This window comes from Convolutriloba macropyga, chromosome 7, assembly GCF_964194025.1.
Source record: "Convolutriloba macropyga chromosome 7, txConMacr16.3, whole genome shotgun sequence".
NCBI lineage: Eukaryota > Metazoa > Xenacoelomorpha > Acoela > Convolutidae > Convolutriloba > Convolutriloba macropyga.
The window spans coordinates 30,698,903-30,715,104 of NC_134474.1; the positions used below are offsets into that span (position 1 = coordinate 30,698,903).

At 33.9% G+C, this 16,202-nt stretch overlaps 1 protein-coding gene across 1 annotated transcript in view; it reads left to right on the top strand.

Annotated features, from left to right (window-relative positions):
- The first annotated feature begins 6,760 nt into the window (after nt 1–6,760).
- The window catches only part of LOC142342771 (uncharacterized), a 35,447-nt gene continuing 26,005 nt past the window's right edge, over nt 6,761–16,202 (top strand). The window contains exon 1 of the mRNA XM_075394325.1: nt 6,761–7,539. Within this exon, the coding sequence (XP_075250440.1) occupies nt 7,458–7,539 (82 nt within the window). The 5' untranslated portion in view covers nt 6,761–7,457. The remainder of the gene's footprint in view (nt 7,540–16,202) is intronic.

Consider the following 16,202-nt stretch of genomic DNA (forward strand, 5'->3'; position numbering starts at 1 on the left):
TTCTATCTTCGCTCCAGGATCGGATCTAACAGCTGATCATTGATTTTGGACATCTTATGCCAATGTAATTCTACTAAGGTTATTATAGAAAAGCTGAAAAAGCTTTTTACTGCCGTACAAACAACAATAAAAGCCAGCGCCCGCAACAAAAGAAAACAAACCACTGTCCATTTTGTTTTTTAAGCTGTTTTTATGGAATTTAAGTCCACTCATTGACCGCCCTGTTATACAAAATTGCTTTTAGACTGCGTGTGGAATGTCATTTTTATGGAATCCGGCGATCAAAGACAAGTCAAGCGACAAAGCATTTTTTTGTCATAATATCCACACTGTAAGTTTCTTTTATGAACCAAAGGGTGCACTTCGATTGTTAAGGACCTTGGCTTGTAAAGCAATTTCTGGCTTCAGATAGAACTACCTTCATGCAAATTAAACATGAAAACAATTTTTTTATCGGCGTTCATCTTCGCTCAAACCCGATTTTTGAAAACTATTTATCAACAAGGAGGCTCGTTAATGTGCGTTCGCACACGATGCTCCGACTCGAACTCATATACATTTTAGACTTCACTGTCAACCAAATGAAGAGATAATCAAAAACAGATCTTTGAGTTTTAAAAAATTGTTCCACAAACGACAAAAAGAATTACATAATGCCATGCCTCAGTACAGAACTCACGAGATCTGCCATTAATAAGACTACGGTAGAAAAAAATAAAAAACAACAAAATAAACAAAAACAAAAAACGATTTTTACTGCAAAAACTCAACATGTAAACTTAAAAGCACCTATTAACAACATCAAAACACAATCAGATAAAATCTTAACTGCGCAAATTTACGTTTTTATTATTAACAAGCAGATGGGACTTTATCTTAATGAGACTAGGCAACAATTCGAAACTAAGAAGTAATGAGGTAGAGAATTCAAAACTCCACCAACATTTTTCAAAACAAATATTTTCAAACGTATTAAAAACCATTATCTTTTAACAAAAAAACTTTTTCAAACTAATAAAAAGTCATTAAGAAACGAATAGGATCTGCCTTCGATAAGGCTCAGCCATGGCAAAAGACTAAAGAAGAAAAAAGAAAAAAACAAACAATTTGAGAAAATACAAAAAATTGAAGCTATTAAATTAAAATCAATCGCTGTTATCTGAATATGGTTTTTTTGAATTATTTTAAAACTAATTAAAATGAAAATATACTGAACGATTAAAAATGTTCGTTTGGGCCTCATTTGAAAAACATTGGCATCTGTTATTACACGAATATGCTTAAAGAAGAGAAAACGAAACACAAATATTGACAACTCACAAATTTTTTTACGAAAACGCAAATTGTACAACAAACAAAACATCAATTACTACTTAATATCAATAGACACGTTAAGTTCTGAGTTACAAGGAAATGGATGGGTGGTTCTTTTATGAACCAAAGGGTGCACTTCGATTGTTAAGGACCTTGGCTTGTAAAGCAATTTCTGGCTTCAGATAGAACTACCTTCATGCAAATTAAACATGAAAACAATTTTTTTATCGGCGTTCATCTTCGCTCAAACCCGATTTTTGAAAACTATTTATCAACAAGGAGGCTCGTTAATGTGCGTTCGCACACGATGCTCCGACTCGAACTCATATACATTTTAGACTTCACTGTCAACCAAATGAAGAGATAATCAAAAACAGATCTTTGAGTTTTAAAAAATTGTTCCACAAACGACAAAAAGAATTACATAATGCCATGCCTCAGTACAGAACTCACGAGATCTGCCATTAATAAGACTACGGTAGAAAAAAATAAAAAACAACAAAATAAACAAAAACAAAAAACGATTTTTACTGCAAAAACTCAACATGTAAACTTAAAAGCACCTATTAACAACATCAAAACACAATCAGATAAAATCTTAACTGCGCAAATTTACGTTTTTATTATTAACAAGCAGATGGGACTTTATCTTAATGAGACTAGGCAACAATTCGAAACTAAGAAGTAATGAGGTAGAGAATTCAAAACTCCACCAACATTTTTCAAAACAAATATTTTCAAACGTATTAAAAACCATTATCTTTTAACAAAAAAACTTTTTCAAACTAATAAAAAGTCATTAAGAAACGAATAGGATCTGCCTTCGATAAGGCTCAGCCATGGCAAAAGACTAAAGAAGAAAAAAGAAAAAAACAAACAATTTGAGAAAATACAAAAAATTGAAGCTATTAAATTAAAATCAATCGCTGTTATCTGAATATGGTTTTTTTGAATTATTTTAAAACTAATTAAAATGAAAATATACTGAACGATTAAAAATGTTCGTTTGGGCCTCATTTGAAAAACATTGGCATCTGTTATTACACGAATATGCTTAAAGAAGAGAAAACGAAACACAAATATTGACAACTCACAAATTTTTTACGAAAACGCAAATTGTACAACAAACAAAACATCAATTACTACTTAATATCAATAGACACGTTAAGTTCTGAGTTACAAGGAAATGGATGGGTGGTTCTTTTATGAACCAAAGGGTGCACTTCGATTGTTAAGGACCTTGGCTTGTAAAGCAATTTCTGGCTTCAGATAGAACTACCTTCATGCAAATTAAACATGAAAACAATTTTTTTATCGGCGTTCATCTTCGCTCAAACCCGATTTTTGAAAACTATTTATCAACAAGGAGGCTCGTTAATGTGCGTTCGCACACGATGCTCCGACTCGAACTCATATACATTTTAGACTTCACTGTCAACCAAATGAAGAGATAATCAAAAACAGATCTTTGAGTTTTAAAAAATTGTTCCACAAACGACAAAAAGAATTACATAATGCCATGCCTCAGTACAGAACTCACGAGATCTGCCATTAATAAGACTACGGTAGAAAAAAATAAAAAACAACAAAATAAACAAAAACAAAAAACGATTTTTACTGCAAAAACTCAACATGTAAACTTAAAAGCACCTATTAACAACATCAAAACACAATCAGATAAAATCTTAACTGCGCAAATTTACGTTTTTATTATTAACAAGCAGATGGGACTTTATCTTAATGAGACTAGGCAACAATTCGAAACTAAGAAGTAATGAGGTAGAGAATTCAAAACTCCACCAACATTTTTCAAAACAAATATTTTCAAACGTATTAAAAACCATTATCTTTTAACAAAAAAACTTTTTCAAACTAATAAAAAGTCATTAAGAAACGAATAGGATCTGCCTTCGATAAGGCTCAGCCATGGAAAAAGACTAAAGAAGAAAAAAGAAAAAAACAAACAATTTGAGAAAATACAAAAAATTGAAGCCATTAAATTAAAATCAATCGCTGTTATCTGAATATGGTTTTTTTGAATTATTTTAAAACTAATTAAAATGAAAATATACTGAACGATTAAAAATGTTCGTTTGGGCCTCATTTGAAAAACATTGGCATCTGTTATTACACGAATATGCTTAAAGAAGAGAAAACGAAACACAAATATTGACAACTCACAAATTTTTTACGAAAACGCAAATTGTACAACAAACAAAACATCAATTACTACTTAATATCAATAGACACGTTAAGTTCTGAGTTACAAGGAAATGGATGGGACTTCTCATTGATGAGAATTAGAAACAAGTTGACAAATAAAACAACAAAAACTAAAAAGCTTAGAAAAACTTTTGAAATCAAATAAAATAACAAACTTTAAAGCTAGTTGAAATAATATTACTGCACTGAAAAATTTCTTTCCTTCAACCTTAAGTTAAAAGCCTATGAGATCTCCCAAATTTTTAAGACCACGAAAAATAAAACAAGCAGGTAAAAAAGCAGCAAATTGAAAGAAATTGAGAGAAAAGTGTCGAAACTGAGAAAATAAACAACTCAGTAAAAACTTTTTCATTTCCATATAATTTTTTAACAATTATGGGGCTCTTTATTGTAGCTCTATGACATCAAAAAAACCAACAATTATGAAGAAATATATGAAACCACAAAAATTTTCAGAAAACCGGCAGTATTAAAGCCAATAAATTCAAAAGCTGCCAACAGAAATCAATTAAAAAAAATGGTATAAAAAGTTATGCCTCGATGAGAAAACTAAAGTTTGTGTCATTCTTAAATTATCTACAAGTCATTGCAATAGGTCCTCAGTACATTACTCTACATGCATAGCAAAAATTTCGACAGAAAAGTGCGAGAACACGGTGTCGAAGCCACTAAAACCATAAGGTTCTCTCTCCAAACTTTATCTACGAACAATTAAGCGTCTTTTCTAAACCAATGTGAACTTTCAATAATTGGAGAATGTGATATGATATCAAATGTAACCAAAATTATTTAAAAAATTCTGAAAATTAAAAAAATATATATGAAAAGTGGTGAATTCGAAGTCATAAAGACAATAATTATAAGATAATTCCGCTAACCAGATTAATTTTGGTTGCAGTAGAAAAGAATGGGATTCTGTCAATAGTGCGACAGGATTACAGTTCACAGAAAAAAGTCTAAGATCGGTCAATTGTCAAAAAAAACATTTTCGAAAAGCCTATTGCAATTTTAGTCATCGAGTCTATGCGATAGAACTACAAAATTTTATTAAAATCGCAAAAAAAATCAAAACTTCAATAAAAATTTCAAAAACTCAGAGTCGGGGCCAAAAAACATGAGATATTCCTTAAAAACAAATTAGTCGTTCTTTGGGCATCATTTGACTGTAAATGAGGTTTGTCATTAAAAGAAATTTGATTTGAATTTCTAAGTGACTTGAAAAGACTCTAAGTGACTAGACTGTGACTAGAATCTAAGTGACTTGAAAAAAAACAGCAAAAGTGAAATGTTTTTTAAAGAAAGCAATGCTCTAATAAAAATCGAATTTTTTGATATTGAACTTGACACGAAAAATAGCCTTTTTATCGCCTTTCATCTGTTATAAGCACAAAATTGTTTCACTTGTAGCATAAATTGAAATTTTGAATTAATATTTTATAGAAAAAGTCTTAATTTGAACAGAAATTACACTAAAGTGAACAAAATCAATCCACATATCACGTGTTCACGCAAAAGTATAAACCTCGATGACTCCTCGAAAAAAAATTAAATTCAAAAAAATCTTTTTAATTCTTAACTCTACGTTGGTCGAGCTTTTTAACGATACCACTCACATTTTTCTACGATGAATATATTGGTTGGCCAAAATTGACTGAAAAAATAAAAACCGTTTGAGTATATAGTTCCTCTCGCCCTCCGCCCACCCCCCACAAGTGGGGTCTGAACAATTCTAAAAAATTAATTAGAGGCTATATGATAAAGGGATGATTGATCGGACTAAAATGATAGATATTAAATTAATGTGGTAGAAAAAGTGGGTCACCCTTCCGCTCATCGGTATCCCTGATCACTGCTAACTTCTGTTATCAGAAGTTTGATTCAACTTGAACTTTGATTAAACTTCGGCTCGTTCTCAATTAGGAAGATGAGAATAAGACTGACTGCTTTCAATACATGACACTTGTTCCCATTAACTTTGGAAGATGATTTCCATATGAGTTTGAGTGCCTCAGCGGATTTGACTTTTGAATATCTTTTGAAAAAGCGGATTTGACCTTTGCGGATTTGACCTTGGACAAATTTGTGGAGGAGAAACATGACTGGACGCAACTTCTATCTATTTTTATCCTTTTTTCAATCGAGTTAAACATGCGGTCTAAAATGATTGAGATAGACTGTGCTGAATTAACACGTAGACAAGGTCACCTGCCCTGGTTGCTTTCATAACAAAGCGCAATCAAGACTCCCAAGCATTGCGTTACTATGCAGACAACAGAAATTACCCAAGCAGAAAACGAGCGTTTGAAGGCTTACAAACCAACCATGAAACACAATTGCTTTGATTGAAAAATGAGTATTTTAATACACAACATCATAAATCTACTCTGTTATATGTATCTGTACAGAAAAAGAAACAGTCTGAAAGTATTAAACAATTAATCAAAAAACAAAAAAAAACAGTTAAATTTTCTCCAGGAGTTACCAGGACTCAGTACCGAATCAGAGCAAAATAAGTGTATCGGTAAAATATACTACAGTACTGGTTATCTGTCTATCTCAAGTATATTTCCTATGCCCAGAGTAGTAATTCCCATAGTGACTTTTTAGACTTCCAGCAATACAATCATAGAAAGAAGACAGAAACTTTTTAGACTTCCTGGAGTAAAATTATAGAAAGATCATAAAAAGTTAGTTGGTGAAAAACAAACTACAATATCAATATCCAAATATTGGGAGACGAACATTTTGGTTACATACATTATGTTTTCAAGCCCTGCTTTTCTTTCTGCATTAGTTTCAGCGCTACCGCAAATCTAACCAAGCATTTAATGAAAAATGGAAACAGTGTTTTGTTTTTCTGTTTAACAGCTTTAAAGCTGAAATTAGGAGCATGCGAGACGCTTTGTCTTCCATTTTTATGAGCATCTGTTTGTAAATCGTGATCATGGGAGTGCTTATTCTTCTTTAATTGCTTAACGTCCTTACCAAATGAGCCAAACATAAATCTTCTAATGATTTGATGGCATTTCGCGCACAAATTCTGCGACTGTTTACTTTGAAAAAAAAAACAATAGATGAACGCACATCGAATTGTTTGTTCATCACGTATTGCATTACTAATATTGGTGAATTAAACCGTGCGGTTAAAATGGTGAAAAATAAGCGTATTTTCTTATCAACAAGAATTCATTTTGTTTCCCAGTTTGAGATTTTTCCTTAAGCTAGGTGTTTTTATAATAGGATCACATAGGCGTGTTTGCGTGTGTATCTAAGGAAAATATTATGGCCACAATTATGGCTCCATTATGGTTACGCGCTGATTCACATTAAGTCTTGCAACATTGCTATTACCAGCAATATAAATTATATACCAATATAAATTAAAGCTGTTTCTTTTGGAAACGGGAAAAATAATAACTAAATTGGCAATTACGGTTGGATAGGAAAACGTTTGTCAATAGAGTGACGAAATGGCCGATCAATAAACAAGTCGCGATTCCTTTCACAGCAGTAGCGCTTGTCAGTTCTATTGATTCTATTGACAGAGTTTAGTAATGCGTCCTGGGAAAATTAATATCCCCACCTGGTTACAAAATTGGATGGAAAAGGCGCTAAAAGAGGGATAACTGTCTGTCTTTTGAAGCCAATGAAACCATCCCTCTTTTAACCAAAAAACTCACCCCAATCTCTCACTGCGAAAGCGAAATCAACCATCTGGATTAATGAAATAAATCGCTCATTCATAAATTGCACCATTGTTCGAATTCTCAATTTTACCAAACTACCAATAATACGAACCATAATAAGAAGACAAAAGACCAAAAATATCAATAAAATTACAATTTCGGGATATTACATTGATTAGCTAACAAACTAGTGCCAAATATTCCAAAGCGTCAGCGCAAACACGAACAGTCAAAATGCGTCTCAAATCGATAAATTTTGTGAAAATTGTTATTCTGTTGGTTCTCTCTGGGCATAAACTATCGACAGCAGTATCAGGTAAATAATTCTTAACTCTTGTCTAATTTTAAAAGGTGTTATGTACGGTATCAGAAAAGCGCGGTTGATATAACTAAAGAAAGTACATCAAAAGTTAAAAATTTATCGGAACAGAAGGCTCAAAATGTATAATTTTAGGAAAAATATCATTTATAAAAAATGATGGAGTGGCTTTGCGTTGAATTACAAAAAATTTGTCACTCGCTAAAACTATCGATATATAATCATTGGCACAAAAACAAATTGCTTCGGGTAAAAAAGGTACCCGGAGTATAGCGTCAGTGGAACTCGGCACTGAATCATGAACATTCAATTCTTGGATTTTCACTATGGCCATCATCTGATCATGTCACTTTTAACGCTGTCAAGAGAAAAAAAGCAGAGAAAAAATGAATGTCTGAATTATTTCTGGCCAATTTCCAACCTAATTCTGGAAATCATATGCCCCGTCAAAAATTTCAGCAAAAAACTCTGGGTAGAGACTTTGAAAAAATTAGGAAAATTCTGTAGAAAGATGTGATAGAAACAATAATGATTTTTTAAAAAACAAATGTCGTGGAAATAGAAAAATGGTTAAATTGATAAATAAATGGATGAATAAAAGCAATGATTAAATGAATGAATGACTTATAATGAATGGATTAATTAAATATTAAATACACAATCATCATCAACCTCATCATTATCAAAAGATCAACTTTATTTGCCTGTTGCCCTTTTTACAATCGCATAGTTTTCGCAATGTTAGTAGGTCACTTGCAACATTTTCAGATCGTAAATCATCGTCATGCTCAAAAAGTGCACCGTACAAATTTTTTTTCAAAATTTTCCTATTTTCAATATTTTTCTATGAACATTATGCGAATCAAAACCAAGGATGCTCAGTGTATTTTCAGAAAAAAAGTTATATATGCGAAAAAACTGCACATAATGAGGTTGGAATATACACTTAGGATACACTGATACAGTACTGGGCTGACGGTTTACAATTGGAATACAATGCTTCAGTACCGATATGCCATGTGACTAGGTTCCGGGTAGTTAAAAAATTCCGGGTTTCGAACTAATGATGAAGCAATTATTGTAGCCACCTATGTTTATATGCGTAATTGACGCCTGATTGACCTGTTAGACTTTTCGAGTGACATTCATCATGTTCATTTTCGTGACTTTTTGCGCGATTTGAATGCACATATCGTTTACAGTTTTCAGTAGCTGAACTAAGTAGGCCCTTCAAAAGTTTCCTTTGAAAGTGTCATTTAAAAGTTCTAAAACACAACTTTTTTGAAACCCTTAGTAAACTCATTGCCATGCTACTGCCTCCCTCAGCCCCGTCCCCTCGGCCATAGCAGGCTACAATAAAAATGAGATATCTCCAGTCGTTTGAGAGCAATTCATCCAGTTGGTCATTTAGGTCAAATGGTTTCAGATTTATACTGGTTCTTCTAATCCTCAAATTCTTTAGAAAAATACAAGCAAAAGCGGAGGAGCTAACATTTGTTCTTTATGATTAGAATAATGCTTGGCGAATAACGTGTTGAGGTTTTTGTTACCAACGAGTATATTTTGTTTAGAAATGATACCCTTGTAAACGGTTTTAACGATCGCGGTAACTTTTTAATATTTTATGTGGGTCAGATTAAAGTGTCAAGAATTGGTCTTGAGGTTTGGTTTTTTGTTTGCAAGAATTGGTTTGATTTTTAAATTAATCTCCTAATTGAAAACATATTTTCAAAAACTTTCACTGTCTTAGCATGATATCAACCAAGTGTGCGTTTTTACATTGTGTTTTATCTTGATTGGACTTGAATTACTGTTACACTTACAATAAATCGGCCTTTTAGATGGAGAGAGTTTTTCTATTTGAAAAACAAACGGTGTTCAAAAAAGAAATCTAGAGACAAATGTCTTTTTCCGGTTTTTTTTTATAAAAACCAAGTAGTTGATTGTAGAAGATGCGACTACAAATTAGAAGTCAAAGAACTCGTGGAAAAAATGATGACCTCATCATTTCAGCTGTTTCAGCTTTTTTGTTAACAAATATCTGCACAAATCCCCAGACTGCGTCAATCAAAACGTTTCCACACTTCCAACTCTTCGATGAAAGACTAATTCAGACTTTTAGCGTTGTGTAAAATAATTTGGTGGTTTGTTGATAATCGATTAGAGGTTCTGATTCAAAAGCCTTTTTTTAAAACAGAATGCGATTAAGTTTGCATTTATTTGCGTCCGTTGCTTCTGAAAAGAAATGTATTTTTTTAAACTGCTGTTACAAGAAAATAGAACATATTAGCAAGTGCTATAGTTGGTTCCCACGTCTTTGATTTCTCGCTCGTGCTTATACATACAATATAAAAAAGATTTCGCCTTTTCAGCTAAAACAATGATGTTACTAATAAACTGCTTGCTGAAAAATTTACGTAAGGCTATCAAAGGAAATCATTATGTCAACAAAGTGTTGATGTCCGTATCTTATGTGAAAACGCAACTGTAAAAAGTCATTCACCAGCGCTTAAAGAGTGTGCAAATAGTGTGTTATAAAAATTAATTAGTATCTATTTCCCTCTCAAATTTGCTTAACATTATTGTTGCGAAGACTGTTTATCATGAGCAAATGACAATAAAAAACAGTCCTTTATGACATGATTGGCAATTTAGACCTTAGATCTTAACAGAATTGTCTGGCAAATGCTCATATACCTTATATAATGTTTAGATTACATATCAGAAAGATTAAGGCTAAAAAATTCTTTTTGAAGGAAAAATGGTCTTATTTTGGAATCCAAACAAAAAACGATTAAGGTCTTGCTCGGCCAAAATTGTCCCTGCAAAAACTTTATTCACTGACCACGTCTAGATGCTCCCAAAATTGTTTCGACAAAGTATGATCTATCAGTGAACAACTCGACCCTTTATTTTTTAAGTATAGAGCAAACTCCTGCAAAGTCGAGCAAACGTCTAATCATGATCCAGTACATTTTCATGGGCTTTCATTTAACGCTTAACGATCAGAAGTCTAAATGTAATTGAAACAAATTAATATTTAGACGCTTTTTAGGGCCGCATGTACATTTTAGAACACGCAGCCACAATTTATGAGTTTTTAAATAACACGTTGCTATGCAAAAAGTACCACGCGTGGGGAGGGGCAGAAGAAAATATGCGCACTAAGATAGGGGTGGGTCCAAAAAAGAACAGATGTCACTGGACAACAAACGTACGCAGCAAAATGAGTAATTATAAAAAAGTGCGAAAACCACGTTGCTTTGGCGATAAAAAGTATAGAACGCAATACATTTCTAGAGATGTGTTGAACGTCAAAAATAAGTTAATTTACAGATTTACATAACTATTATATCCGTTAGTTTGGCTTTACGTGACCTGGTGGTATTCTATAGTTTAGTTGATGAACGTCCGGTAGTTGACAGCTGAATTATTGGACAATGTTTGTCATGTAGGTTTGTGAAGAAAGTTAAATCGGTTGAAGTGCTCATTAAGGATTAGGGCCATCCAGAAAAAAATGGCCATGATCAGACCCATCTAGAAAAATGATCAGCCATGATTATCAGACCCGCAGATAATAATCAGTCATAATAGGACTTTAGTTCGTGACTCCATTTTAGTACTTTGCTTGTTTTTACGTGGATTAAAGTCAGATCCATCCAGAAAAAGAACTATCATGATTGTAACTAAGCTTGTATATAATACTTGCTCTCTTTGCCACAATTTTAGCCAACAAGTTAGAGACAAAAAAAATCAATATAATTATTTTTAGCTCATTTATAGATTTTTTTATTCAGTTTTGAGCCGTTTTTAGGCAGATTTATTCAAGCAATGAATTTCTATGATCGGACATTATTTAAATGTTGAAATTTTGCTTCCATTAAACCCGTTTTTAGACCCTTCAGATATCTGTAGTTCTGCCAAAACTTAGTATCAACGTATGAATTTCATAATCTGAAAAATTTCATAGGAAATAATACACATATTTGTTCAAATAAAAAAATCGCAAAATTGGCAGTTTTAAAGTGACATGGGAATTAGCAGCCCCCATTTACATCGCAATTTTGGTCAGGGGAGTGTGTGTGTGTGTGGGGGGGGGGGGGGGTTAAATTCTCCAAAGTCCTCCCAATGCAGCCGACTCTTACATCGCAATTTTAGTTAGGGCGTAATTCCTCTAAAGTCCTCCTATTCTTACAAGAAAATGGGAGGACTTAAGGGAGGACATTCGATACGGGAATTATTTTTGGCAGTATTTACATAATAAAATACGAGGTTACTGTACAATCGTTTTTCAGTGTTGTAAAGGCCCCTTCGTGAGAGTTGTGAAGCCAAATTTTATACTTTGCTGGCACTTTAACTACCAGGTTGAGGTCCAGATGGAAACAAATATGACCAGACCGAAGACGAACAAAAATAAAATTAACCTAAGAACGAAGAAAAGTCTGGAAACGAACGCACGAAAATCCGCTGAACACAAAATTTTTTGGTTAAAGCACGGAAGTCTGAAAATGAACGCACGAAAGTCAGGACTTGAACGCACTAAGGTCTCTTGAAATCAACAAAATCTGGACATGAACAGACGAAAGTCTTGACATAAACGCACGAAAGTCTGCTGAACGCACGAAAAAACGGACATCAACGCATGAAGTCTTGCGAATGCCTGAAAGTCTACTGAACGCACGAAAGCCTGAACATGATCGCAGGAAAGTCTGGTGAACGCACGAAAATCTGGACAAGAACGCACGAAGTCTGATGAACGCACGAACGTCTGGACATGATCGCATGAAAGTCTGGTGAACGCACAAAGTCTGGACAAGAACGCACGAAGTCTGGTGAACGCACGAAAGTCTGGACATGAACGCACGAAAGTCTGGTGAACGCACAAAAATCTGGACATAAAAGTACGAAAGTCTGATGAACGCACGAAAGTCTGGACATGATCGCAGGAAAGTCTGGTGAACGCACGAAAATCTGGACAAGAACGCACGAAGTCTGATGAACGCACGAACGTCTGGACATGATCGCATGAAAGTCTGGTGAACGCAAAAAGTCTGGACATGAACGCACGAAAGTCTGGTGAACGCACAAAAATCTGGACATAAAAGTACGAAAGTCTGATGAACGCACGAAAGTCTGGACATGATCGCATGAAAGTCTGGTGAACGCACAAAAATCTGGACATAAAAGTACGAAAGTCTGATGAACGCACGAAAGTCTGGACATGAACGCACGAAAGTCTGGTGAACGCACAAAAATCTGGACATAAAAGTAAGAAAGTCTGGTGAACGAACGGAAGTCTGGACACTGGCACTTTCCGTCTGTGACGGTCTGGACATAGGCACTTTTCGTCTGGGACTGTCTGGACATACTTGCTTCGATCTGGCACCTCAACCTGGAATTAGTGCTTACTCGAGCCTCTTGCCTTATCAAGCAGGCCATAACCGTGCCGTGAAAGTATTTGAATAGTTTTTCTTCCGTTTTGAAAAGCTCCTCCATTTCCTCCTTTTGGGCGTTGCGGTTGTTTGATCAATAACGAGCACCTCAATCTGGGTACTCTTTTTGACAGTCTTTATTAATAATTTCACGTGGCCTTCGGCCTGGTTTCAATCCATTAATAACTCAATAAGTCAAAAAATAGTGGTGTAATTTAAATATATGTTTTAACTTTTCTACTCTTATCCATACATATATAAAAATACGCCATCTAACTTTATCAAAAGAAACTCGCTCTTTGACATGATATTATAGACAGGGAAGCTCGCTAATGTGCATTGGCGCATAATGTTTCGACTCCGCATATTCACATTCATGGAGTAACTGCCTATCAAATGAAGCTGAGATATAAAGAAAGTAGATTAATTCGGATATTAACTTTTTAATAGATTCTAAAAAGGGAGAGGCGTGCATACAAAAGGGTTAACATCATTGAAATCCACTTTCTTTATTTTACTAAAGTAAACATTAGTACCAGCAAAACGACACGCATGAAATAAAATCTAATGCAATTTCTAAACAGCAACTTCTCATTCCAATTGAAAAACAGTTTGAAAAATGTCACGCCTTTAGCTACTTTTTGTACCTTCAAGTACTTCAAATATAATACAATCTGACAACAAAAACTCACAAAAAGTGAATCAATCAAAAAATTGAGAGCCCATTAAAATATTTTAAATTCTTCGAAAGCTTTGATAGGCAAAAAATGAATAACGTATAATAAGAAATTAGATAATCGCAAAAAGTATACTGAATATCTGCTGGATCTTCTTGTTGTCGATGTCTTCCTAATAAGTAGAATATCAAAACTTGTATGAATGCAGCGTTCAAATTGCAAATAAGTTTAAATGACAAATGGGGCTCAGAAGATATAAAAATGACATAAATTTGGGAAAACTTAAATTTAAACTGAGAAAATTAACAAAAAAATGCAAATTTGTCAACTTTTTTGATACATGTATGTTCAGCAACACTATCTCCCCATTTCGAATCTACAAAACGACAAACATGCAATCTATCAGAGACCTGGTTGGACATAACAGACAAAGAGTGGCTAAAGCAACAAAAGAATTTTCAATTTTTGGAATAATTAGCCAAAAGTTTCAGAAAAACCGCTATAGCTCTCGAATCTGATTACCTCAAAGTCAATAGGTGCTGTTAAGAACAAACCATTCATCCACAAGGAATTTTAAAAAGCTAGCATGGCAACAATAAGTCAATAAGCTCGGAAAACCACAAAAATTTGGAACAGGGAAATTTTATGAACTTTGAAGAAAATTCAACTCGGCACAATGTTTTTTTGAGCTTTTATCAACGTCAACTAAGACACCTTTAACAGAAAACATAAAAATAAGGAAAAACGTGAAAAACCGCACAGTTTTGGACTCAAATTTTAAAGAAAAGTCTTTATAGCTTTATCGTCAATTTTAGTACATTATGCACATATCAAAGGCTAGTAAAACTAACTCAGTGCTTCAAATGAAACTTAAAACTAACTGCCGCTTACCTGTTTATCCCATTTTTACGGCTAAAAACCAGAAAATTGTGTGGACACCTCTAACAAAAAGAAAAGAGACAGAGCACCAAGACATTCCGAGTTCCTGGATTGTAAAACGAAGAGCGCCTCATTAAAAGTCTTTGAGAGGCTGACAGCTGCTTCCAAAAATCCTAACATAATGTGGGAAAAACAAACAATATAACCAAAAACGATTATAACTGTAATCTAATGAATTGTAAAGTGTTAAAAATTTGAAAAATAAAAACGTTTTGATATTCTATAAGCAACGCTTGACGGGCTTTCTAGCGATACCAATCAAAACTCTGTACAATAAATATAGTGATCAACGAAAACTGACTGAAGAAAAAACCTGTTGAGCATATAGTTTCTCCCTCCCACTAAAAGTGCGGTCGGAGCAATGAACTTGCAAACCTCAAAAACAATTTAAACCATCAATCGTCTACACTAAGTGGTCTACTTAATAGGTCAAAGATCAGAACGTTACTCTAGTTGGTTTCAACTCAGGAACTATGCAAGTTATAATTCGAATTGAGATGACGACCATATGAAACAAAGACTGCTGAAGTCGAGGTGTGGTTTAATTCCTTACGCAAATACATGGTGGAAACTACAAGTAACTTTGTCCCAAAGGTTTTTCAAAAGTCGATCCCTTTTTTTCAAAGATTTTTTTCAAAAGTCCGCTTAAATTGATCCAAAGGACAATTTTCGACTGTCATTATTTAAGTCGCTTATGTGGCGATATAGTATGCGCTGGTGAGGCTGTGTCGGAATCTACAGCATAGGGCTAAAATTCCTCATTTGAAAGAACTATTACAAAGAAAAAGGAACTCTTCTAAATAATGATAATAACAATCTTGACGAAAATTGAACATATGAAGGGACAGATTCTGGACTCGTGTTTAATTGAAGGAATTAGTTAAATGGCTCATGAAAATGCCATTTAATGACCACTGAAATAAATAGGTCTTGACTATTGGTCGGTGCTCGACAGCTCAATCTCGGACAATATTGTCCCCAGTCCCTGCAACGTTTGCTTATTTTCATAGAAAGCAAATCTGGATTATGGTACACAAACCTGAAAATTTTGTTTCTAATCAAATAAAGATACTGATGCAAAGGGCTCAACTTAAGATTGAGCTTGACCGGACATTTTGTCCATACTTATAAAGCATTTTTGACGCACTTGTGTCTATTTGTGTCTATGCACTTCATAGTTTGCGGCCTAGTGCTTATTTATGTTGCTGCAAGCCAATCAGTACCCGACGAAAAATCAAAAACGCAAACAATTTGACAGTTTGGTGGTTGATTGGTGGTTATGCTGACTTGAAAAACCGCAAACCAAGCATTCCTGAATATCGACTCTTTTCCTCGCAATTCTCAATTTGAAAAAAATATGTAATCAGAATCGAAATATCTGAAGTAATGAAATCCAGACTTCAAACTTAGTCTACAACAGCTGAATTTAAAACTGAAAACCTCTTAGCAAATATTAAGTAGTCAGATAAGCACCATTTTAAACACAAAAGGATCACAAAGAATTATGTGAATGAAGAAAAGTTGTTCTCATGTCATCGGGACTTTACAACAGAGAAGAGAAGCAGAACCTTCCTGCATAATGAAAGTCAATGATTTTTGCAATAAAAACAGA